General features: G+C 50.4%; 8 protein-coding genes across 8 annotated transcripts; 5 read left to right on the forward strand and 3 right to left on the reverse strand.

Moving 5' to 3' along the window:
- Positions 1–690: 690 nt before the first annotated feature.
- CCOS01_14735 (MNNG and nitrosoguanidine resistance protein) lies at positions 691–2,571 on the forward strand (the record flags this gene model as incomplete). Its single annotated transcript, XM_060462878.1, has 6 exons — positions 691–900; positions 977–1,013; positions 1,070–1,752; positions 1,809–2,308; positions 2,399–2,431; positions 2,547–2,571. 6 exons carry the CDS (start codon positions 691–693, stop codon positions 2,569–2,571), a joined length of 1,488 nt encoding a protein of 495 aa, XP_060306709.1.
- A 1,379-nt stretch (positions 2,572–3,950) lies between these two features.
- On the forward strand, positions 3,951–7,994 carry CCOS01_14736 (major facilitator superfamily transporter; the record flags this gene model as incomplete). Its single annotated transcript, XM_060462879.1, has 9 exons — positions 3,951–3,999; positions 4,100–4,257; positions 4,332–5,276; positions 5,333–5,378; positions 5,429–5,446; positions 5,509–5,587; positions 5,691–5,748; positions 6,225–6,461; positions 6,543–7,994. 9 exons carry the CDS (start codon positions 3,951–3,953, stop codon positions 7,992–7,994), a joined length of 3,042 nt encoding a protein of 1,013 aa, XP_060306710.1.
- A 797-nt stretch (positions 7,995–8,791) lies between these two features.
- Positions 8,792–10,404, forward strand: CCOS01_14737 (MNNG and nitrosoguanidine resistance protein; the record flags this gene model as incomplete). Its single annotated transcript, XM_060462880.1, has 2 exons — positions 8,792–9,667; positions 9,727–10,404. The coding sequence occupies 2 exons, from the start codon at positions 8,792–8,794 to the stop codon at positions 10,402–10,404; spliced, it is 1,554 nt and encodes a 517-aa protein (XP_060306711.1).
- A 533-nt stretch (positions 10,405–10,937) lies between these two features.
- CCOS01_14738 (FAD binding domain-containing protein) lies at positions 10,938–12,604 on the reverse strand (the record flags this gene model as incomplete). Its single annotated transcript, XM_060462881.1, has 6 exons — positions 10,938–11,147; positions 11,209–11,398; positions 11,451–11,499; positions 11,550–12,267; positions 12,327–12,467; positions 12,530–12,604. The coding sequence occupies 6 exons, from the start codon at positions 12,602–12,604 to the stop codon at positions 10,938–10,940; spliced, it is 1,383 nt and encodes a 460-aa protein (XP_060306712.1).
- Positions 12,605–13,109: 505 nt separating this feature from the next.
- CCOS01_14739 (uncharacterized protein) lies at positions 13,110–13,873 on the forward strand (the record flags this gene model as incomplete). The annotated part of the gene is made up of 3 exons (XM_060462882.1): positions 13,110–13,542; positions 13,598–13,647; positions 13,700–13,873. The coding sequence occupies 3 exons, from the start codon at positions 13,110–13,112 to the stop codon at positions 13,871–13,873; spliced, it is 657 nt and encodes a 218-aa protein (XP_060306713.1).
- A 492-nt stretch (positions 13,874–14,365) lies between these two features.
- Positions 14,366–15,548, reverse strand: CCOS01_14740 (fumarylacetoacetate hydrolase; the record flags this gene model as incomplete). The annotated part of the gene is made up of 6 exons (XM_060462883.1): positions 14,366–14,579; positions 14,631–14,727; positions 14,791–15,047; positions 15,106–15,164; positions 15,216–15,454; positions 15,518–15,548. The coding sequence occupies 6 exons, from the start codon at positions 15,546–15,548 to the stop codon at positions 14,366–14,368; spliced, it is 897 nt and encodes a 298-aa protein (XP_060306714.1).
- Positions 15,549–16,206: 658 nt separating this feature from the next.
- On the forward strand, positions 16,207–17,673 carry CCOS01_14741 (uncharacterized protein; the record flags this gene model as incomplete). The annotated part of the gene is made up of 2 exons (XM_060462884.1): positions 16,207–16,534; positions 16,580–17,673. The coding sequence occupies 2 exons, from the start codon at positions 16,207–16,209 to the stop codon at positions 17,671–17,673; spliced, it is 1,422 nt and encodes a 473-aa protein (XP_060306715.1).
- A 73-nt stretch (positions 17,674–17,746) lies between these two features.
- CCOS01_14742 (uncharacterized protein) lies at positions 17,747–21,880 on the reverse strand (the record flags this gene model as incomplete). The annotated part of the gene is made up of 1 exon (XM_060462885.1): positions 17,747–21,880. One exon carries the CDS (start codon positions 21,878–21,880, stop codon positions 17,747–17,749), a length of 4,134 nt encoding a protein of 1,377 aa, XP_060306716.1.
- Between the last annotated feature and the right edge of the window lie 37 nt (positions 21,881–21,917).

Below are 21,917 nucleotides of genomic sequence, written 5' to 3' on the forward strand. Positions count from 1 at the left end.
CGCTGTGGGATTTCCTGAAAAGACTAGAGTTACTGAGGAGACTCTTTGAAAGCTCTTTACCCCACCTGGCTTAGTTGACATCTATTTGACGTCAAGATGCTTGCCTTAACGCAGGGGAATGAGACTGATCATGAACCCGCTTTGAGAAATATGGGTAGGGCAAGCTGATGCTCATTGATCAAGTTATTGGTGACTCCTGCATGCAAAGTGGAGCGTCTGATCTGTTGGTTTGAAAGGTCCGATGGCCTGCAGAGACTGTCAAGATTGATACTCTACTTGAGAAGGCGAGTTGATCCCTGACTGAGAACCGATTAAACTGAGCCTGGACTTCAGCTGAGAAGACGATCACCCGAATGACCCACTAGATAAAGTAATGTTCTGGCCGACCGAGCAAAGCCCACATTGACTCAAGGGACACATGTATCAGAGCATTTAAATGACGAATTATTATCCATCCGGACTAACATGTCCGCTCTTGATCTCCACAATTTGTGCTGGTGAGGTCACATAACTGTGGGTAACTATGTCAATCATAGGCCATCAAAAACACACTGCCGGAGGTTTTGCGACGGAAGGCGACCTTGCTCTTAAGTACAAAACATGCAGTTCAGTAACTGAGTTCAAAGTTTCGAAGAATAGGCCAGAGTCATTCATCTACCTACAGGCTACCGCAACTGTGCAACGTCCGAAATGCACATAGATACCGACGTCGACAACGGCGGTCACCGAGAACCCGGCGCCGCAGCGCAAGTCTCCCGAGACGACCAGTCAAACAGCGTGCTGAATAGCCTCGATACTCAAAGGGCAGACCTTGTCGGGAATTGGATGAAAAGTCGCTTACCTGAGCACGAAAACCTTCCATCGCAATCAGTCAGCTGGTGGGACCCAGGGTTGGCAGCAGTAAGTGCAGCCCAACATAGGCTCAGCCTCGAAAACCTTCACAGTGCCTAATGGAATTTACCTTGTGCTTGCTTAGTTACGAAAGCATATCTCTATGATGTGGTGCAGAAACAGTAAGTCTCATGCGCGCTCTACGCGCTCACTTGCAGCCACAGCTCACCATCTTCAGCTTTCATCATCTGTTTCTCGATGTTCCTCATCCTCTGCCTTTATTGGGGCATTGTGTTTCGCATCGAGGAAAACCTCACCTCTCTCCTCTGTTTTGTTGTCGATTTTGATGGCAAATCTACTCCCTACAACGGTATCACGCCTTTAGTAGGTCCGACGGTCACAAGATTGGCGAACGAGACGCTGTGGAGCCCCATACCATCAATCGGATATCAAATACGCGATGCAAACGAGTTCGAATTCGACCCCATGAAGGTTCGCGAAGCGGTCTATCACTTCAAGGCCTGGTCAGCAATCATCATAAATCCAAACGCAACAGCTTTATTGCAAGAGGCAGTCTCGATCGGAAACTCTTCCTACGATCCAACAGGCGCAATTCAAATCATCACCATGTCTGGCCGAGATTCATTTATGACATATAGCTACATCTTGCCAAGCCTCACGTCCTTCACGTCAAGTTTGACAGAAACATTCGGCAAAACATGGGGCGGCATGGTAATGGCCAATGACTCCCTGACAAAGGAGACTCTTCGGCAGGCCGCGAGTGCCGTCAACCCCGGGGTGTCACCTTTGATGTTAGATCTGCGGCCGTTCGGGCCGCCTGCGGCAATCCCGGCAGTTACCTTTGGGTTAAGCTTTCTTATCGCCCATCTCGGTTTCACCTACTACCTTGCAGACGACATGGTAAGTCCGAGCTTCTGATGCTTTGATACAAAACTGATAACGAGGTTGGTATGTAGAAATGCATTGTGCCTGAGGGTCATCCTCCCGTGCACTACTGGCACTACGTCATACGCAGATATTTATCACTCATGGCAGCCTACTTCTTTTTGTCGCTGGTCTACTGTTTGATATCGCTTGTCTTCCAAGTTCCCTTATCCAATCCGCCAGCTTCGGCAGTGGAGGTCGCTAAGAATCCGAACGCTTATGGGAAAGCCTCGTTCATCGTCTTCTGGCTGTTGAACTTCTTCGGCATGGCAGCACTCGGAATGGCCTGTGAGAACATGGCCATGATTATCGGCCCTCGATGGGTTGGTTTGTGGTTAACGTTTTGGACTCTCACGAACACGTTGACCGGATTCTGGCCTCCCGATATTGCCCCAGGGTTTTACCGGTGGGCGTATGCATGGCCTTATCATCATGTGATTGAAGGCAGCCGACAGATTTTGTTCGACTTGCACTCGCGCATTGGCCTCAACTTTGGCGTTTTGATTGCGTGGGTGTCGGTAAACACGATTTTGTTCGTCCCCGCATGTTACATCTTGAGGTGGAAAGATGAAAAAGAGATACGTCGAAAGGAGACAAAACTTCCACACTTTCACTTGCACAGGTATGATTTCGAGAAGCAAATTCCCAAGCAACCGTGAGTTGAGCCGCCAAGACGGAAAAGGGGATTTCTTCGGGCTTTGTGAGGGTGTCGCGATTTGACTAAATAGTTGATAGCTCTTGGAACATGGCATGTAACAATGTGCTGCAAGATGGCACACTGGAGTAACGCTGTGACTGCAAAACTCTCAATACAAGAGACGTAGCAAACGCGGGTGTCGCAGTGAAGACGTGTCATAGCATAGCAAGGCGGATTATGGCATAACTCCTTACGCGACCACAAGCCCATGGGTCATCTTCAGGACCCTTCGCTGAACTTACGTTTAGATGCAAGTGATAGCCGTTGATTTTGACCATGCAGCTGTATCCGATTATGGAACCGATGATAGGATTGACTCTCTCGGGACGCGTTTCACTCGAAGCATCCCTCGCGGAACACTAATTATTGGCCGTGCGAAAACATCTGACGACCCCATTCCACCACCCAGGTCGCCTCTCGTTCGCCTTGGCAACAAATAAGTATGAGATCACATGAACGCCATAGTGTACACCGTCTGTACATAATCATTGGTGATCCTGGGGGTCTTTGGTTCTGATTCGCTATCGAAGTTAGAGTTGAAGGTGGCATCGGAGCTGCGTGAGTGCGGCGTGGATATGCTGGCAACCATGATCTAGGTGGTATTCGTAATCACCCCTCTCGGAATTCTGGCGCTCATGCTTGCATGCCTAGAAGCAGCCTGCAGTTACACGACATACTTCAATAACCTGACTTCATCATTGTGCTCTGTCATCCTGTAACGGCTTTGACGTCAAAGTAGTGAAACCCGTTGTCAGCAACTCGGTTCCGAAGAGTCCGGATGAAAACCAACTGTCCCAAGCGTTTGATGAAAACATAGACTGTAACAGGTAACATACCAACTCGCAAAGGGTAACCAGATTTCCTTTCCGGCTTGCGACGTGGGGAAAGGCCTTTTGCCTCGAAATTCAGATGGTCGAGTGAAGTTAGTGTAGACCCAAGGTTGGGAAAGCGGTCCCACTGGGCGGGCGTGGCAGACTCCAAACCATATTCAGCACAAACCCCAGCAAAATGCCAACCCTCAGTTCCACGGCCGCCCACCTCAATGCGACTCAATCTGTGTTGAACTGTGGGAAAAGACTAAAATCCCAAGAAATCCAAGTGTTCTTCCTCCCGTACCCCGCATTCTTGGGCCGAACGTGCCACCCTTGATGGGCACCTGGGTCAGGGTCATTGGACGAAGGCCACCCGGGACAGGGCTGGGCTTTAATGCAGAAGACATCTGCCGAAGAAAGTCTGAAGGTGATAAACTGTCCGTGCCAGCTATTCAAACTTGCTTCCCGCTCCTTAGTGGCTTTGGATAGATAATAATAGGGGCCGGTCACTACCTTGACCCCTCATTGAAGCTACACTAAATGGGCTTGGCCGTTTTCAACGTCGCATCCACAAGCTGCTAGGCAAATTTTCCAGCCGTCAACGTAGTATTTTCGGAAGGTCGCGTTCAAAGGATTCCGAGCATCGTCTCGGCCCAGCTGTCAAGATGGTGCTCTCCACAATAGACGAGATACCAATCGAGTTTGATAAGAAACGTAAGCTTCCCTCCCTACCCCTCTCTGTTTGCTGGCGCAGGAGTAATTCTCAGTATTCGTGACAGAGCCAGGCCTTAACGATTGACAATGTCTAAAACAGAGTATAACGAGCCGACGACGGTCGATGTCAAGTCCGAGTCTATCCAGTATGCGGGCGAACCCGTACAGTTGGAGTGGACGGAAGAGGAGGAACAGGTCATCAAGCGTAAGCTCGACTGGCACACTGTCCCACTGGTGACGACCTTGTACCTTCTCTGCGTATGTGATTTTCTCCTCCCGTCAAAAATTAGCTGGCTGTCGCACCGCCACTGACTTGCCTATCTTCGGGGTAGTTTTTGGATCGAGCGAATATCGGAAATGCCAGGATCCAGGGCATGGCCAAGGATATCAACCTTGAAGGATACCGGTTCAACTGGGCCCTGTCAATATTCTACATCATCTACCTTCTAGTCGAAGTACCGAGCAACATTATTCTTAAACGCGTCGGCCCACGATTCTACCTGCCATTCCTTGTCGTTGGGTTTGGTTTAGTCTCACTCTGCACGGCTTTCGTACGCTCATATGAAGGACTCATCGTTGCCCGCGCCTTCCTGGGAATCTTCGAAGGCGGTGCCATGCCAGGGTTCTCCTTCTTTCTGAGCAGCTTCTACAAGAGAGAAGAACTCTTGTTCCGGCTGGGAATCTTCATTTCAGCAGCGTCATTAGCTGGCGCATTCGGTGGCCTGCTTGCCACTGGTCTCTCTCGCATTCCGGAATGGGGGTTCGACAGTGCACCTATCCATACATGGAGGAACATATTCTTTTTCGAGGGATTCGTCACAATGCTCTTCGGAGGCTTCGCACCTCTCTGGATGCCCACAAGTCCCGCCACCGCTTACTTCCTTGACGAAAGACAACGAGCAATTGCGGCAGAGCGTCTGCAGCGCCAGCACAAGGCCGATGTTGATCAGAAAGTCACTCTTTCCGACGTGAAGCGAGCCGTGTTTTGCATCCATAACTATACATGCGCCTTCGGCTTTTTCCTGATCAATATCACTGTCCAGGGAATTTCGGTATTCATGCCGACCATTCTTGCCGACTTAGGCTGGACCGCGACGCGAGCACAGCTGTACTCTGTACCGCCTTACGTTGTGGCTGCTATCACAGCCATCATCATCGCGTGGTTCAGCGACCGAACACGTCAACGCGGTATATACCTTGCCGTATTTTCGATGATTGCTGTTATCGGTTTCGCCATTTTGCGATTTGCAACCGAGGCTAACATCAGATATATGGGCGTAAGAGCTCTCTGTCCTTTTGTCTGCATCCTGCGTATATTCACTAACGATCTCAGGTATTCTTCGTCACAGCAGGTGCTTTCCCAGGTGGTCCAGGATTTTGTGAGTCAACACCTTTTTGCTGTCTGATTCTTTTGCTAACATCGTTGCAGTGAGTTGGGCGATGAATAGTAAGTCTATGACCTTCGGTCGGACTGAACAAAGTGAAACAAGCTGACGCACTCGACAATAGACTCGGCAGGCCCTTCCGTACGCGCAGTAACCAGTGCCTACGTTGTCTCCATTGGCACCATGGGTGGAATCGTTGCGACGTAAGTAGAGGTCTCCAAAAACCTGCCAAAAGGCTATGACAACGCACATCAGTCTTTGGTTTTGATCAAGCCATGCCTGAAATTTTACTGATGTTTACAACAGGTGGACCTACACGTTCAAAGACGCCCCGAAGTACTTCACTGGACACACGATCAATCTTGTCGGACAAAGTTTAACAGTTCTGTTGGCAGTGTTCGGCATATTCTATTGCTTATATGAAAACAAAGCCAGAGCTGCTGGAAAGAGAGATCACCGCCTGGATGGACGGACAGAAGCTGAACAGAGTCAACTTGGTTACAGGCACCCATCATTCCGCTACATGTCATAGGGTAATCAATCGAGGTAGTTTAGCAGCTGAGTGTTCAATTCAAACTCATCCCATCCAGCACAAAGTTGTGCCCTTCAAGTGAGCCATTGCGGTGCCTTCCTGATGGTACCCAAAAACCGTAGGCGTGCATAAGTGCATGTAGCTAGCCTACTTGTCGCAGTAGTTACACGTGATAGATTATGCAGGTGAGATTTATCGTCCTGATTGAGAAAACCCATCTGGTTCTTCATTTAGTTGCATATTCCCCCGCATTTAGTTAGACCAGTCCTGTTCAGCTTCAGAACGCCCCAAGTTGATGTTTACGGTAGGCTCTTATTGGCTTGAAACCAATCCTTACAGATACGATGCGGCTCCTGAACACACGAACGAAGGAACTGCGCGTTTTCACCCACTCTCGCATTCCATATGCTATCCTGTCTCATACTTGGGGCTCGGAAGAAGTCACACTTCAGGACCTGCTCGCTGGAAACGCGTCTAGTCTTGAAGGTTATACGAAACTGGATGGGGCTTGTAATCAGGCATCGTCGGATGGGTTCGACTACATAGTAAGTTGAGCCTGGCAACCCAGTGTCCCTGACCCTGAGCTCCCGCAACAATAGCAAGGTTCCCATTAATTGACTTCGCAGTGGATCGACACTTGTTGCATCGACAAGACAAGCTCATCTGAGTTGACGGAGGCCATCAATTCCATGTGGGTCTGGTATCAAAACTCTCGTGTCTGTTATGCATACCTTGAAGACGTCACCCAGGAAGATGTTGATGTTCTCGGTGGCTACTCTAAGAGCTTCATGAATAGTCGGTGGTTCACGCGTGGCTGGACGCTTCAGGAGCTCATTGCACCTTCCACCGTCGTATTCTACTCAGATGACTGGTACGAAATTGGTACACGAGACCAGATGCGAGAACCTCTGGGGAAGATTACCGGTATCGACCACAAGTTCTTCGAATATGGAATCCTAGGTCGATACAGCATCGCCCAGAGAATGTCCTGGGCTGCGAAGAGAAAGACTACCAGAGTCGAAGATCAGGCGTATTGTCTGCTTGGGTTATTCGGGGTTAGCATGCCTCTACTATACGGCGAAGGTGAAATGGCGTTCATCAGACTTCAGGAAGAGATCATGAGGCGAACGGATGACCAGTCAATATTTGCCTGGTTGTTGCCTGGACATTCAGACAGGCCGTCTCGCAACACTGGGTTTCTCGCCAAGTCCCCCTCTTGTTTTGATCAGTCTGGCAGCGTCACCAGGATCGATGCCGACCATCGCGTGGCACCGTATTCGTTCACAAATAGAGGCATCCAGATCGAGATGCCGATACTAGACCCGAGCAGCTCGAAATATGGCTTCTCATTCATCCCCGGAGATAACAATGAGCAGATTGGTTCCGCTGCAGGAATCTCATTCACTTTCTCTCCAACGAGCACGATAGCTATACTCAACTGTAACAAAGCGGGCCGTCAGATAGGGCTCTATCTCGAGAGAAAAAACGATCTTGAGCCATTCTACAGGTGCAGTCACAAGCTGGGCTTTGTCTCAGTTCCAGATAATTGGGTTAAGCAGGCAAGACTTGAGACCATCCTCGTCAGGGCTGAAGATCCGGAAGATATGGAATCGCTGTGGGGCAAAGATTCCGATGCGCAGCATATCGTCGTGGAGTTGCCACAAGAACTGGATCCTGGGTACTACGACGTGAAGGCATCCCCGGCGGATCGTTGGGCCAGTAGTGGCCCCTGGAGCCACTCCATCATGCTCTCTTACGACGTTGAAACTAGCGGCAAAGAAGAGGTCCCTTATCTACATGTTCAGAACGCAGAAACTGAAAACGGCTTCTGTTTGTTCTTCAAGTTCAAGGCTCCAGGTCCGCATAACGCGTGTCTTCTGATGGACGTGGCCGCCGGAGAAACTCCAACCATTCCACAATCATCATCATTCATCGTTGCTGGTCCGCTAGCGGAAAGCCGCCTGGAAGGAGAGGGAAAATTGGGAAAAGTCACGGCTGAGCTGAACTCTTCACGATTTGCGAAGGTCTGGAAGATTACGATGGAAAAGAGTCAAACCACTTTGGATGCACTAGTCTGATAGCTTTGAAGTTGCTGGTGCACAATAGAAACATATGTCTCAGCTAAGTATTTCAAATACACGGCTGGCCCTGACAGGTACTAATCAGACAGTCAGAACGCCGTGATATCACTTCAAATTCTGTTCTCTGTTGACGTGGGGTCCCGGGCCATGTGTTAGCAGAATCTACTGCGACATGCCTTGGTTGGTCTTGACATTGCATCGGCTTCTTCATCAAAGCTGGGATCGAGGTTCCGCAACCTAATCGAGAGATGCATCATGATTCTCAAGCTAACATAAGATCGAGGGTGCTAAACGCTCAGTACAAGTTCGAGAGCCGCCGACGCTAGATAAAAAGCACGAAGGCCGAGACGCCCGCCTGCTTACTTACACAGATTGCAGACTTACCTTGGACAGGGGTAGTGTCTTTTCTAGCGCAACTCCGTGGCCTCTGATGTCATCTCGGAGCTGAGTCGAAAGCCCAATGTACCTCGTCGTGACAAGTACGTGTTCAACCAATCAAATGGCTGTACGGCGTAGCAATACCAGCGAAATTGTTAACAGGGACTTGGTCGTCTCACTGGATCTTTTGCACCACGCATCATCGACTTGCACGCTGGAGGATTTGACGTGGAATTGCCAAATTCGATGGGATGTACATAAAGCCAAGACACTGACAGCGGCAGAGGCGTACTCCAGCAGTTGTTTCGGTATTTTTGATTGAGTGTGTTTCAAGCCACTGAAGCAATCTGACCGTCAATCGGGGGAAATCCTTCTCAGTCTGCAGAAAGGAAGTCAATTCGCCCAACCCAGGAACAATGGCTAGGTCTCAGTCACCGACCTCACCGGCCCGTACCGAAGTCGATCACTCCAAGAACGATGGCCAAGACAACGAGGAAAACGGCTTGCACCATCGTCACCAAAAACCTCACCACTCTGTTGGATTCTGGCACCCATCAATGAAAAAGGTTCGCGCCCATGTCATTCGGTTATGGATTCAGACGATCAGCATCCTCTTTCTTTTCATCCTCGCAGTCTTATCAATGTACTGGGCTGTTCTCTTCCGTACCGAGGACAACCTGAGATCAATCATCGTCCATGTCGTCGACTTTGATGGACAGTTTTCTCCGTACGAATCAGTACAGCCAATTGTTGGGCCAGCAGTCGTACAGACCGCGCAGAAGTCACTGGACAAGCCAGGCCCGTCACTGGGATGGACTATCTTACCGCCTTCATATTTCAACAACGATCCTACAGCAGTGAGAATGGCCGTGTACGACTGGGATAGTTGGGCGGCTGTGATAATTCACCCCAATGCTACAGCAGCTCTCCAAGAGGCCGTTGCGACTGGAGATGCAAACTACGACCCCTCAGGCTCAGTGCAGATCATTATACAAACCGCGAGAGATTCGACAACGTACCAGAGCGACATTTCACCTTACATCACCCAATTTACGGAGCAATTTACGCAACAATTTGGAAAGCAATGGGGTCAGACTGTTATGTCCAACACGTCCTTGAGTCGAGATAACCTCGCGAGAGCATCTTCTGCTGTCAACCCCGGCATTGCGCCACTGATGATTGATCTACGCCCCTTCCAGCCTGCTACTGCTACACCTGCAGTGAGCATTGGTCTAATTTACTTGATCATCATGGCATTCTTCTCTTTCTCTTTCTTCTTGCCAATTCACTCAGTAAGTTGGCATAGTCATCGCATCGTGTTGATATACAGCTGCTAATCTACCCTACGTAGAAATACGTACAACCGCAGGGTCATCCACCTTTACACTTCTGGCAGCTCATCATCTGGAGATGGCTAGCTACGATCGTCGCCTACTTCATCATCTCCCTCAGCTATAGCTTAATATCTCTCGCCTTCCAAATACCGTTCAGCGCGCCCCCAGCTTCACCAACGGAGCCAGCCCCTACATTTGGAGCTACAGCTTATGGCCGCGGCACCTTCCCAGTCTACTGGATGCTCAACTTTGTTGGCATGTCCGCTCTAGGCCTCGCCTGCGAAAACGTCGCAATGATTATTGGGCAGCCATGGACGGCTCTGTGGCTCATTTTTTGGGTCATATCGAATGTTTCGACATCCTTCTATGCCATCGACCTATCACCCGGATTCTACCACTGGGGCTATGCTTGGCCACTCCACCAGGTTGTTGAAGGCAGTCGCCAGTTGCTCTTCGACTTGCACTCCAGGATCGGGTTAAACTTTGGCGTGCTTTTCGCCTGGACAGCAGTCAACACTGTGCTCTTCCCATTCTGTTGCTACTTCATGCGATGGAAGACGGAGCACGACAAGAGAAAGGCGGAAAAGGAAAAGGGTCGATATGTGGTTGAGACTGAGGATGGTGAGAAGGAGTATAAAAAGCCTGAAGGGCAGAAACCACCCATTAGAAAGCGCGGCTTCATGAGAGGTCTTTGATACCTCAAATGATCCATGCTTATCTCGACTAATTAAGAGTTATAACTATCCCATAGAATAATTAGTCATTTGAATATGAATCTAATTTTTCTTATGTTGCCAAGTTGAATACGCACTTGCTGCATTTATAAGCTCCCTTGCCATGGGCCTGGTGACATCAGGAACGTGAAGATTTCCACGTATCAAAATGTAACACCATGTGCATTTGCAAACATCATGTCAAAAAAAAATTGGCATCATGGCAAAATTCGTTCAGAGGGCCTTGCGGGAGCTACAGGGCTTGGCTTAGGTATTGTTAGTGGTGGCGGGGGGGTCTTAGCACGATCAGCGCTAAGATTTCACAGTGATCCTTAACTCTACAGCGGGTCCAGGCAGGGAGAAAATGGAAGTAAAGGACGTTATGCTATCGCTGCGGAACAAAGAGTTAGGTATACACAATATGCCGATTACCGAGGCATGCTCCAAAGCCCGTAATATTATCACCAGTACGCCGAAATGCCCAAATTCCCTGACTCAATTGAAAGCTTGGTTGCTCACAAGTTGGCGTGGGGCTTGTCGAAGGGGTCGCTCTTCATCGCTTCTTCGACCTCCTTGTACGCGTCGTACCCGTACAGCCAGGGCTGCACCTCAGGGCACGTCCACCTGCTAGGGAACGCCCCCTTCAGCTCCTTTCCAAGCTGTGACAAGAAGATTTGATCTCTGGCCTCTTGCTCAGGGCCGTCATTCATGTGGAAATCGTGGCGCTAGAGAATGTCAGAGACTATCGTACGAAGGATGCCCGGAGATCTAACGAGAGAAACTCACCTGCTTGAATGTTTCTCTAACAATAGATTCGCCACGAGCCTTGCGCAGCTTCTCGTATGACTTTAATGCTGCAGGAAGTTGCGACTTAGACTTGATGTGACCAAGGAGCAGTCCGAGGACAGCACCATCCTCCACAGCTGAGTTGGCACCCTGTGCAAGGTAAGGTAGCATGGGGTGGCATGCATCACCGCTTGACAAGCGTCAGTGAGGTTCGACATCTCATAATTGGAAAGGGTACTCACACAAACACAAAGTTTGACTTCTCGTTGACCCAAGAAGTCATTTCCTCCCCTGGAAACATGTTAGCTCATACTATGATGGGTCTGAACACGAAAACTTACTGTGCATCAGCTTCCACTTCTCAACACTGTCGACCGAGCTGAGGAATTTCTTCAATATCGGGTCCCACTCATCGAACCGGCTTTGCATCTCTTCAATTGATCCTGCTTGACGGCTCACACCCTTGGGAAGATCATCGGGTGTAAGCAACACCAGGTTGTACATCTTCTCCGCTCTCATCGAGTACCCAACGCAGTGAGCACCGGGACCGACCCAGAAGTGGACCTGAGGCTTCTGAATCCACTCTCTCAGCTCCGGATCCGTGACCTCATCAAGGTTGAGAACCACACGGTAGGCAAGGTCACCCGTTGCCAGGGGAGGATCGTCCTTCTTCAGGTAGCACGCACGCGACCGCGACCAGAGTCCATCGGCGGCGACGATGAGATCTGCCTTGGCCTTGATTCCAGACTGCGTCGTAAGCTCAGGAATGTCGAAGTCGATGTTCTCGACCTTCTCGCCGAGGTTGAATGCAACGCCGAGTTCCTTGGCGCGCTCATAAAGTGACAGCTGCAGGTCGACGCGGTGCAAGTCGATGAATGGTGCCTGATACTTTGCGCGAATATTCTTGTTGAAGTTCTCCTCCAACGCGAGCACTTTTCCAGAGTAGCGATGCACCACCAGATCCGTCGGCTCAGATGCCGATTTCCACAGTCTGTCTGGCAGACCCCATTTCTGGAGAATGCGCGTGGAGTTGGGCGTTACTTGCAGGCCCGCACCGACCTGGGGAATAATGTCAATAAACCTCATTTGGGGCCCTCGAACTTTGAGATGGGGCTCACCTCGAGGAGCTCCTTCGCGGACTCAAACACGGTGACCTTGTGTCCCGACAAAGCGGCTGCCACTGCGGTGGCTAAACCACTCAGCCCGGCGCCGACAACAATAATTTCCAGTTGGACTGGTGATCTGATATGCGCTGTGACCTTCATATTCATCGTCAGCATTGACGCGCGAAAAAACCCGTCTTCATGGAATGAGAACTCACCGCCATGTTTCCGTTGCTGTTGGGTGAAGATGCGTTTGCCCTGGGCGAAAACCAAGAGTTGAGCCAACGGAACATTTCAAACTTGCTTGGCGATGAGCTGCAGGTCGGTAAAGATGCAGAACCAAGATCTGGAAAAACACGTCGCGATGGCAGGAATCCCTTACCCTCAAATCCTCAAATCTTCAAGAGGTGGTTGCAGCTGGGTTCAGCAGTTCAACCCATGTTCTTTACTTTCGCGGACATAGGGGCGCCGGCAAGTCCCTAATGCAATCCCCGGAGATCCCCCACACAAGCCGGAAGCACGGGATGCGTCCCATGGGGAACAACTAATTGCTAGTAATTAGGTGGACGCCAGTGGCTGAAGGCGGTGGTCACAGGTGGACAGAAGTCTCGGGATATCCGAGGATCCACGGGTTATCCGCCAAAGTTGTGTCCCCAACAGCGCCAGTTCGACGACGAAGGTAAAGGTCACGGGAGAATAACCCAAAAAGGCTTTAGATTGGTGGGACTGGGCAGATGGAGGCGAAATCGGCAAAGCCGGCATGAGAACCAAACTGTCTCCAACTCTGGCACAGAAGCGATGGAACAGTCAGCTTCCAGACCATTTTGTGGGTTGACTTTCGGGTGCGACTTCGGCGGAGCTCAAGCCGCTATCTGCCGGATATATGGGAGTTGTTCAGCGGCCATCGGGAGAAAGGTGCGGCACATCATCGTGGACCAACATCACGCACGTACTTACGCGGCTCATTCTACCGGAAGACAGCCAAAACTATACTCCTTGCTCAATCATCTCACAACAAGCCGTTGCGATCAACCATCACAATCTTCAACGTCATCACTTGCCTTGTTCCATCACCCCTCATTCTCACAACAACCCCGCATCATGGCGCCCAAGGGTCCTTTCAAGCTTGTCACAGTCAACACCGCACCTGAGCGTGCGAAGAGGCTTATCGGCCGCATGACTGAGGCGCTCAAGGATCAGTACACGATTGACTATGTCGCCAACTGCGAGAGTAAGTTGAATAATTCATCCATAATGCAAACTCTGTAAGCTGACGGTATCGACAGCAATCGCCGAGGTCGAGGGCAAGGTGAAAGAGCACAAGCCAGACGTCCTGGTATGAGTAACCCCAGCCAATTGAAGCTTCTTCAACTAATCAGCCTGCGCAGTTCTGTGCGTCAATGTGGACAGCGGATGAGGCAGAGCAGATCCAGGCTACTGCGAGGTCAATTGTCCCGAACATTAAGACCCACGCGATCCCTCATGGGCTGCAGGTTGAGAGGGGGCCAGATGCTATTGTTGAGCACCTCCTTGAGAAGGTTCCTCAACTGCTCGAGAGCTAGTTCATCCACCACATTGAAGATGGAATGAATTGAATGAATAAAATCATCTAATAGAAACCTTGAGAAATGCTATATCCACTACCTTGATCGGGTATCAATCGCAGTAAACCTTCTGGGTGAGTGATGTTGTGCATCTAGCTTTGGATAGTTCATCGTAAATCTAAGAAAGGACTGTTTGACTGAGTACCAGGTGATGCAACTTTTGTTAAGGGAGGCGAGGGAAATGCAAACCATCCCATGGAAATATGAATCGTCGTGGCGTGGGATAGGAACAAACAATGCACATAGTCATCCGGGATTCAGGGGGCGTGAAGTGCCATCAACGATAGGAGCTTGGAATCTTGCAAGACAGTCATGTTGGGAATTCATGTATCATTTAGTCTAATCCAGATGAGCAGCTCATCAGTTGTGTCCTTTCACTCAATGATTTCGCCAAGTCTTCGTGCACCTCAATTCATTTCATATCGCCTTGTCCTACACGTGCTCTCGCATCTACTGTCCAACCTCATTCTGGAAGGTGTTGACCAACGTGCCGATATGGGGAAGAATCTCAACGTGGAACTCGTCAGCGTCCTTCAGGGTGACCTTTGGTGTCCGGCCCAGGCCAACTCCAGCAGGAGTTCCGGTAATGATTACTGTTCCAGCGGGTAGGGTTGTGCTTTGAGACAGGAAGCTGATGAGCTTCGGGATGCTGAAGATGAGGTCGCTGCAAGGCCTGTCAGTATTGATGAAAGGTTATGAGAGCAAGTGAACTTACTCAATGGGAGAGTCCTGGAGAACTTCGCCGTTCTTCAAGCCACGCATCTTCAACTTGGTTGGGTCAGGAATGAGATCCTTGGAAACCAACGTAGGGCCTGTTGGAAAACATCTTGTTAGTTTCATGATCCCGTCTTCCCAAATACCCTAGGATAACTCACCCAATGGACAGGATCCATCGAATCCCTTAGCGAAGCACCATTGCGACTGGTTCAGTTGGTACGTCCGGGAAGAGACGTCGTTGCAGGCAGTATAACCCAAGACATAGTCCAGAGCGTTGGCCTCGGAGACGTTCTTAGCGGTCTTGCCCAACACGACGGCGAGCTCAGACTCGTAGTCGCCGCAGTCGTCAGCCTGGGTAAGCAAAGGAAGTACCGTAGGCGCGGGCCATGGATCTCCTAGTGCAGTGCTTGGCTTCCTGTACAATGAGTTAGCACTGATTCTCCAGCGGTTTACACCGAACCGGGTGATCTTACAGGAACACAGTTGGGACTGTGGGCAGTGCCAGACCAGTCTCCTTTGCGTGTTGGACATACTGTTTGTGGTTAGCTTCATGTCTCTGGCCAGAGTAGTATTGGCTACTCACGTTCAAGCCGATGCATCGGATCGTTCCGACCTCCTCGGCAGAGACGGGTGAGAGGACGCGGTCAATGACGGCCCGCTCCTCGGTCTTGGAACCCGGCTTGATGACGCTGGATCCGGACCACACCACAACCTTCACTTCCTCGCCCTTGCGCACAGCGAGACCAACATCAACAGACTCTGATTCAGGCTCACCAATGAGGATCTTGTTGGAATCAGAGCGGGGGACAAACCGTACGAAGCCTTGAGTTTGTCAGCGACGGCGTTCTAGTGTTAACATCCATTCGTGCGAGATGAACAACTTACGGGTGAAGGGCGTTTGTGTTTGTGAAGCCATGGTGTATGTGTTGTCTGGTGCGTTCCTTAAAGTCAGGTGTGCATGTGGTATCGTAAGATTCGAAGCTCAAGTCAGACTTGGAGTGGCAGTTCGGATGATATTCACCAGCAGGAGGGTAGAAGTAAGGGCCGTTCCCGCATCGTGAAATCCGACTGGAGAAAGCCCGCTATCCCTGCTGGGGTTCTCCCCCGCACAATTGCCGATGGTTGGGGGTGGTCGGCTCGGAGGTCCGGGAAGTTCGAGAGTTCGCTCCCAGATCTTGACGCCGCGTCGTGCTAATCGTAAGTCCATCCACCGTGATTGGTCAATGGCCGGCTGACACATTGACGCCTGCGGAAAAGCCGGGCAACTCAAAGGCGCAGCTGGGGGAATTGTGGGGGAGTTGCGAGGATGAGGGATGATGGCGATGTGGGATGGAGGGGCCGAGAAATGAGGGGTCGCTGTCGGCGGCACATGCGCCGACCATCGCCGACGTCGTGGCTTTGTGGATTCGCCGGTACTTGATGACGGTTTGTTTAGAAATGGTCTGATCAGAGTGGACGTCTTGTGACAAGAGCTATCCGTTGTCGGTCTCGGAGCTATTATTACTTGCTTTCCCTGTCACGCAGTCGCGTGTAAGCAGTCCAGCTTTGACAACACATACATCCAGAGACTTTGCATGAGGGACACCGACCAGAGAAGCTTTCAAGCTGCCAGAAGACTCACAGCCATTGCTGCAACGATTACACCGCGAGATTCACAGATACCATTCGTGGGAGAACACCAGCAGAACATGTCTGGAGCACAGAAACAGGCGCCTCATGGCGCCGAGTACCGTCAGCACCTTCCAGACATTAGCACTCCTCGCTTCACGACGATGCGCAACCAGGATGCTCACGAATATGCCAAGGTGTTCAAAGAGAGCGGCAACCCGCCGTGGCTACATGCCCTGTATCTTCATTGGCGTAGCCTTTTCAAAGAGCCATACACCGGCATCACAACAGATGGTGAGATCTGCCGTGACACCCAAAACCACTAACTTTCCCGCCAAGAAACCATAATTGACCCGGATTTAGGCACGGTCAAACGGGACTTATTCAAAATCGCCGACGAGGGCGTGCCGATTCAGCAAATCGTCGATGCTACAAACGCGGTTCTGTCACAGCTAGATGACAAGCAAAAGACAACCCTCTCGTACCATGTCGATTCCCCGGAATGGCGATCATGGTCGAACCCCGAGTTTCTCCTCAGCGACAAGGGTTTACGGCTGGATGAGTTAAATCCGCAAATCCGCGACAGCATCCTGAAAGTCCTCGAGACGACGCTCTCCCCTGAGGGATACGCGAAGGCGCTCGGTGCCATGCGCGTAAACGGCTTTTTGGGCGAATTGGTACAGACACCCACCATTTGCAACGAATTCTCTTACAACTTTGTCCTCTTCGGACTACCCTCGGCGACGAGGCCATGGGGCTTCTCATTTTACGGTCACCATCTGTGCCTGAACATTTTCCTGTATCAGGGTCAGATCGTAGCATCGCCGTGGTTCACTGGGGCAGAGCCGAACTTGATTGATGATGGCCCATACAAGGGCACTCGTATCCTTGAGACCGAAGAGCGGCTAGGCTTGCAGCTTATGCAGTCGCTCCCAGCAAACTTGCAGCAAAAGGCACAGACCTACAAACTCCTCAAAGACCCCGCAATGCCGAAAGGACGGTGGAATCACGACGACCAGCGACATCTCTGCGGCGCCTACCGAGATAACCGAATTGTGCCATATGAGGGCATTTTGGTGTCGGACATGACAGCCGAGCAGCAGCAGCTGGTTCTTGGTATCCTCGAGCAATATCTCATCTATCTTCCTCAGAAGTCCAGGGAGATCCGGGTCAACCATATCAAGTCTTTCTTCAAGGAGACGTACTTTAGTTGGATTGGCGGCTTCGGTGACCAAGATCCCTTTTACTACCGCATCCAGAGCCCGGTTATCCTCGTGGAGTTTGATCACCACTCAGGAGTCTTCTTGACAAACAAGGAGCCCGCAAAGTTCCATATTCACACTCTTCTGAGGACGCCCAACGCTGGCGACTACGGTATGGCCCTTCGACCACTGATTCCGGGTATTGAGCAAGATTTCGTGTGGGAAGGTTAGGTATACCGCGGTCTCTAGGAATCGGGTAGAGGCCACCAAGTCGAGTGTATGTACTTTTAATGAGAAGTATCGGCTAGAGCGCACTCCATTTGCCCCATAGTCTGCCATCTCTGTTTCCCTTAGCTTCAAAACCCAACCTCTCTGGCGTTCCAACGTCAATCCCGAACCTCTCATCCACAACTGGAGCATCCAACAAGCTATCAATGCTGCGAGAATCTGCCTCGGTCGCACTGCGACTCCACCACCCCAAGGCGAATGTGTATCCCTGAAATATTCGGTCGAGTTGCTGCTTATTCATCCATTCAGCGTCTTCGGGAATGTGATTCGCACATAATTCACTCCCTGCGAATAAGGCCATGCTGCTTGCTATTGAATGAGGGCTTCGAGGAAGAGTGCCTTTGAGATCGACCATGATGTAGGCCGTCAGTCCAAGGATCATCATGGCACCAAGCAAGATCTGAAGAATGAGTTTCGGCGTATAGTTCATTATCAGGCGAGATTCTTCTCGTGAGATCGTACCGTTTACACTTTGTTTTTCGTTTTGCTCCTTCGTCTGAGTTGAAGCGACGATAGGCGTTCGAAAGATGCTCGAATCCATTACCTGCACCATGAACTTGGTGTAGAGGCCGTTTACGACATCGATCAGTTGATCAGGATTCTTGGTCAAATCGTCCCTGCTGACCCCCGTGGTTCCAGAAAGTATGTATCTGAAAAATGGATCGGCCGGGTCATCTGAGATCGAGTTCGTAACATTTTTATCGAAGTGAGGTTGAATACGATAGGGGAAAAGATCTAGCTCGGAATCATCGCGGGTGAGGTTCTTTGCAGTTGACTCATTAGGAGTCGGTGAGGATGTGAGGCTACTTCTTTGAAAGATGATTTCGCCTTTTGGCCCGATGAGGGACGTGAATTTCATCCCAACCCGAACCTGCTGAACAACCTGCGAACATACGAAAGGGCGTTCTGCGAAGAATATCCCGATGGATGGGCAGCCCATCGGATTATATGGACGTGCCGAGTCTGGATTCGTTTTGCAGGGGGAGCATTGTTTACTAACAAGAACTCCAATATCGAGATCGAAGAATAAGCCCACCAGCCCGTCTGTTTTATCTCCTGTGGCCTTGAATGACACATTCCTGACTTGACTGTCATCTCCTACCCGACAGGTCTCCGGAAGTAAGTCAATAGCGGTTATCGTTGTCGACACTGCGCCTCCTGTGGTGGATACTCCCCTATCTCTAACTGTAGCTGGGTGACAGAAGAGTCTTGGTCGCAGTGAAGGCACCTCGATACTGAAGTTGAACTTCTGATTCGAGCCACCTAATTTCAAAATATGGTACTCATCATCGGGTGAGCCTACGGAGTCGAACGATGGAAACACTAGATCATTCCATGTCGCTGAGTCCGGGCTTTCTGTCTTGTTCAGCCGCACATCATTCAGAAGCGTCGCTGCACCGCCATCGTTGACTGCACTATCACTCCAATCCAGGTTCCAAGTATTTTTGAGCTGAGTATTGAAGTTGATATTCGTGGTGAACAGCTTTTCAGCCCACAAATTGGAGACGACAATCGATAGAACGCTGCCTAACAACGCCGCGAGGATGGAAGAGGATAGCCCAATATGACCTCGTCTGAGAGCCTTGCATAGTGCAACAGGGGTTACTTCCCCCATCGGATTGTTCGTAATTCCTTGGTATGATGGTATAGCCCGAGCCCTCATGACACTGAGGATTGAAAATGTGGTGATAGTGAAGTCAAGGCTGTTGAAAATACTGGCGATGGCCAACACGATGAGGGCTGAGCTATATTGTGTTCCGTAAAGCGCCCAGAACATGTCCTGAACTGTAAACCCATTGCTCTTGATGGATTGACGATACGCGACTTCGAGCGCGATGATAGTGACAAGTGGCAGCGTGAAGGTAGCTATCACAAAATACAACCGCGCTGTCATGGGAATCCAGCTGCGCTGTTTCTGTTTCGGCTTTCGTATGAAACTCCCATCAGCTAGAAGTATCTCGCGGGCTTGTATTCGGAATTTCGAGCCATCAAAGTCTGTAGAGAATCTGTGTCCGGATAGCTCGTATGATACCTGGCTAGTTCTACATGCTCCAAGAGGGGCCAAGATGGTATCGATAGACGGACTTCGAGCGAGAATTGCAGCATTCGAAGCAAGCAAACTAGGATCCTGAGAGACGGAAGGGGTAAATTGAAAGATGATACTCAGTGCGAGTAGGCCTAGCATCATCAGGCTGACCACCATGATCCACAGAGAGAGCGGTCGGAATCGAAGTCTCTCTTGGGTGTATGTCCCTTCAGCAGAAGCTGTCCCATGGGATTCGGTCATGAAGGATTCTTTGAGAAAGTTTACAGCAAGCTGAGTGATGACAGAGGTTGCGGATGCAATCATGGTGTCGATTTCGAAGAACTTGTAATATCCAGCTGGAAGGTCTTGTGATGTATGGCTCATAAGTTCAAACATGGCGGCAGAACCTCCTGTATCATTACCCGAAGTGTACTTTCGAGCGGAGTTGCCAATGTCTCTGCGTGGTCCATCCATAGTTGAGTCGGCGGCGACGAGAACAGAGTACAGCAACTCAGACAGCTGTTGGTCGGTCAATTCGTCGAGTTGTTTATCGGCGTCGAGTGGCTCTTTAGGGTGAATCAGGGTCTCGTTCTTGTTGGTGCCCATAGTAAGAATGCTCTTTCCCATGGTATATGCGACTTTGCAGGATACTGCTGTGATATTGGCCATCGATGTTGTGTAGTCGAAACTGTAATATTCGGTTCCAGGCTTGGTCCTTTGTGTGATGTTACTCGCTATGAGGAGTAGGCGAAGATCGACTTGAGACCCATCGGATCTTCCCTTGTCGGAGCAGTACGCCCTATAAATATTGTACGTCGTTAAAGTCCCAAGGCAACTCTCGCTGCCATCGGCACAAGTGCTAAGAAGAATCCTTGTGTTTCCACAAGAAGGTATCTGTACTTCCAAAGCCCCACTGAATTCGGTTATGTTGCCATCTATCTTATCGAAAACGGTGATGTCCGGTTCTTCGCAGATCACGTGTGGAACGATAGAGTCAACGTTGGCGGAGACATGCTCGATATCGCTGATTCCTGGTGTTTCAGTAACGGACGCGTCTTGAAAGACAATTCCCTCTTGCGTTCCAACAGGTTCTGATATTTGCCCTTGGAGCACCTGCAAATACTTTACTGCAGAGACTGCAGAAATGTTACTAAACGAATAGCTCGAGTATGTGACATTTCCAGAGAGAATGGTTCTGTCTGTTCTATTATTCAAAGACCAATTTGTGGTTTGCCAGAAAGCCGACCCGTCAAAAGCTGAGTTCACTTGTATCGGAAGCGGCCCCGACATCTTGATGGCTACGGGTACCATTAGCGTCGTGGATAACAGAGTAGCTAATTTGAGGACAGCGGAACCTGTCATCGTGGCTGCTGCTATCCAGTGTCCGTTTCGGAATGACCTGACCAGCCCCGTCGATAGGATCGGAGAGACGTAATCTAGCAGGAGACTCTTGGGTCCCGGGCTTGGGCCTCTGGCCATTTGCTGCCATGGCTGATGCATCTTGCTATGGTAGTCGACTTGCCTCCAGAGGCCCGTGATGGCCACGAAAATAGCGGTAGGGCCGTAGGTCCAGGAAAACCTGCTTGATGTTGCCGTGATCATGAAACCCGAGTTTGCGATGTCGTATCGGACTAGAACCACTAGTGCAATCCAGAGGGCAGTGAACAGAAAGGCAAATCCGAGTAAAGAGGTCGTCCGAAGCCAAGGAGGCGTCCATAGCGCTCTACGTATTGAAGGCTCTGGTACGCCTCCTTTCAACGCCTCTACGCTGTCCGACCATCTATCGAAGGTTGTAGAAGTCGGCTTTATGTCGGCATGGGCCTTATGGTCTCGCAGAATATCGATGAGCGGATAGGCAACATCTGATCCATCATTGTCTGAGCCCCAGACTTCGTTACGTTGGTGTTTTGAATAAGTTGCCGGAGTTGATGTCGAACGATCGTGGAGTTGAGATCGCGGATTCTCTCGATTGCCGAACCCTGGGTCGTAACTGGTTTCGCTAGAGAGACCATAGGCGGAAGCGATAGACCACACGTCGACGGTGCTTGGAGACGAACCCTGAGCTGAAATAGTCTCAGGATGATTCCTGTCGTTTGGAGCGACAGATCGTCGTGTTATGTCCATCGTCGAAGTAACAGGTGGGCATGAGGCGGCTGCCTTG

This window comes from Colletotrichum costaricense (assembly GCF_030867565.1).
Source record: "Colletotrichum costaricense strain IMI 309622 chromosome Unknown Scaffold_21.1, whole genome shotgun sequence".
Classification (NCBI taxonomy): Eukaryota; Fungi; Ascomycota; class Sordariomycetes; order Glomerellales; family Glomerellaceae; genus Colletotrichum; species Colletotrichum costaricense.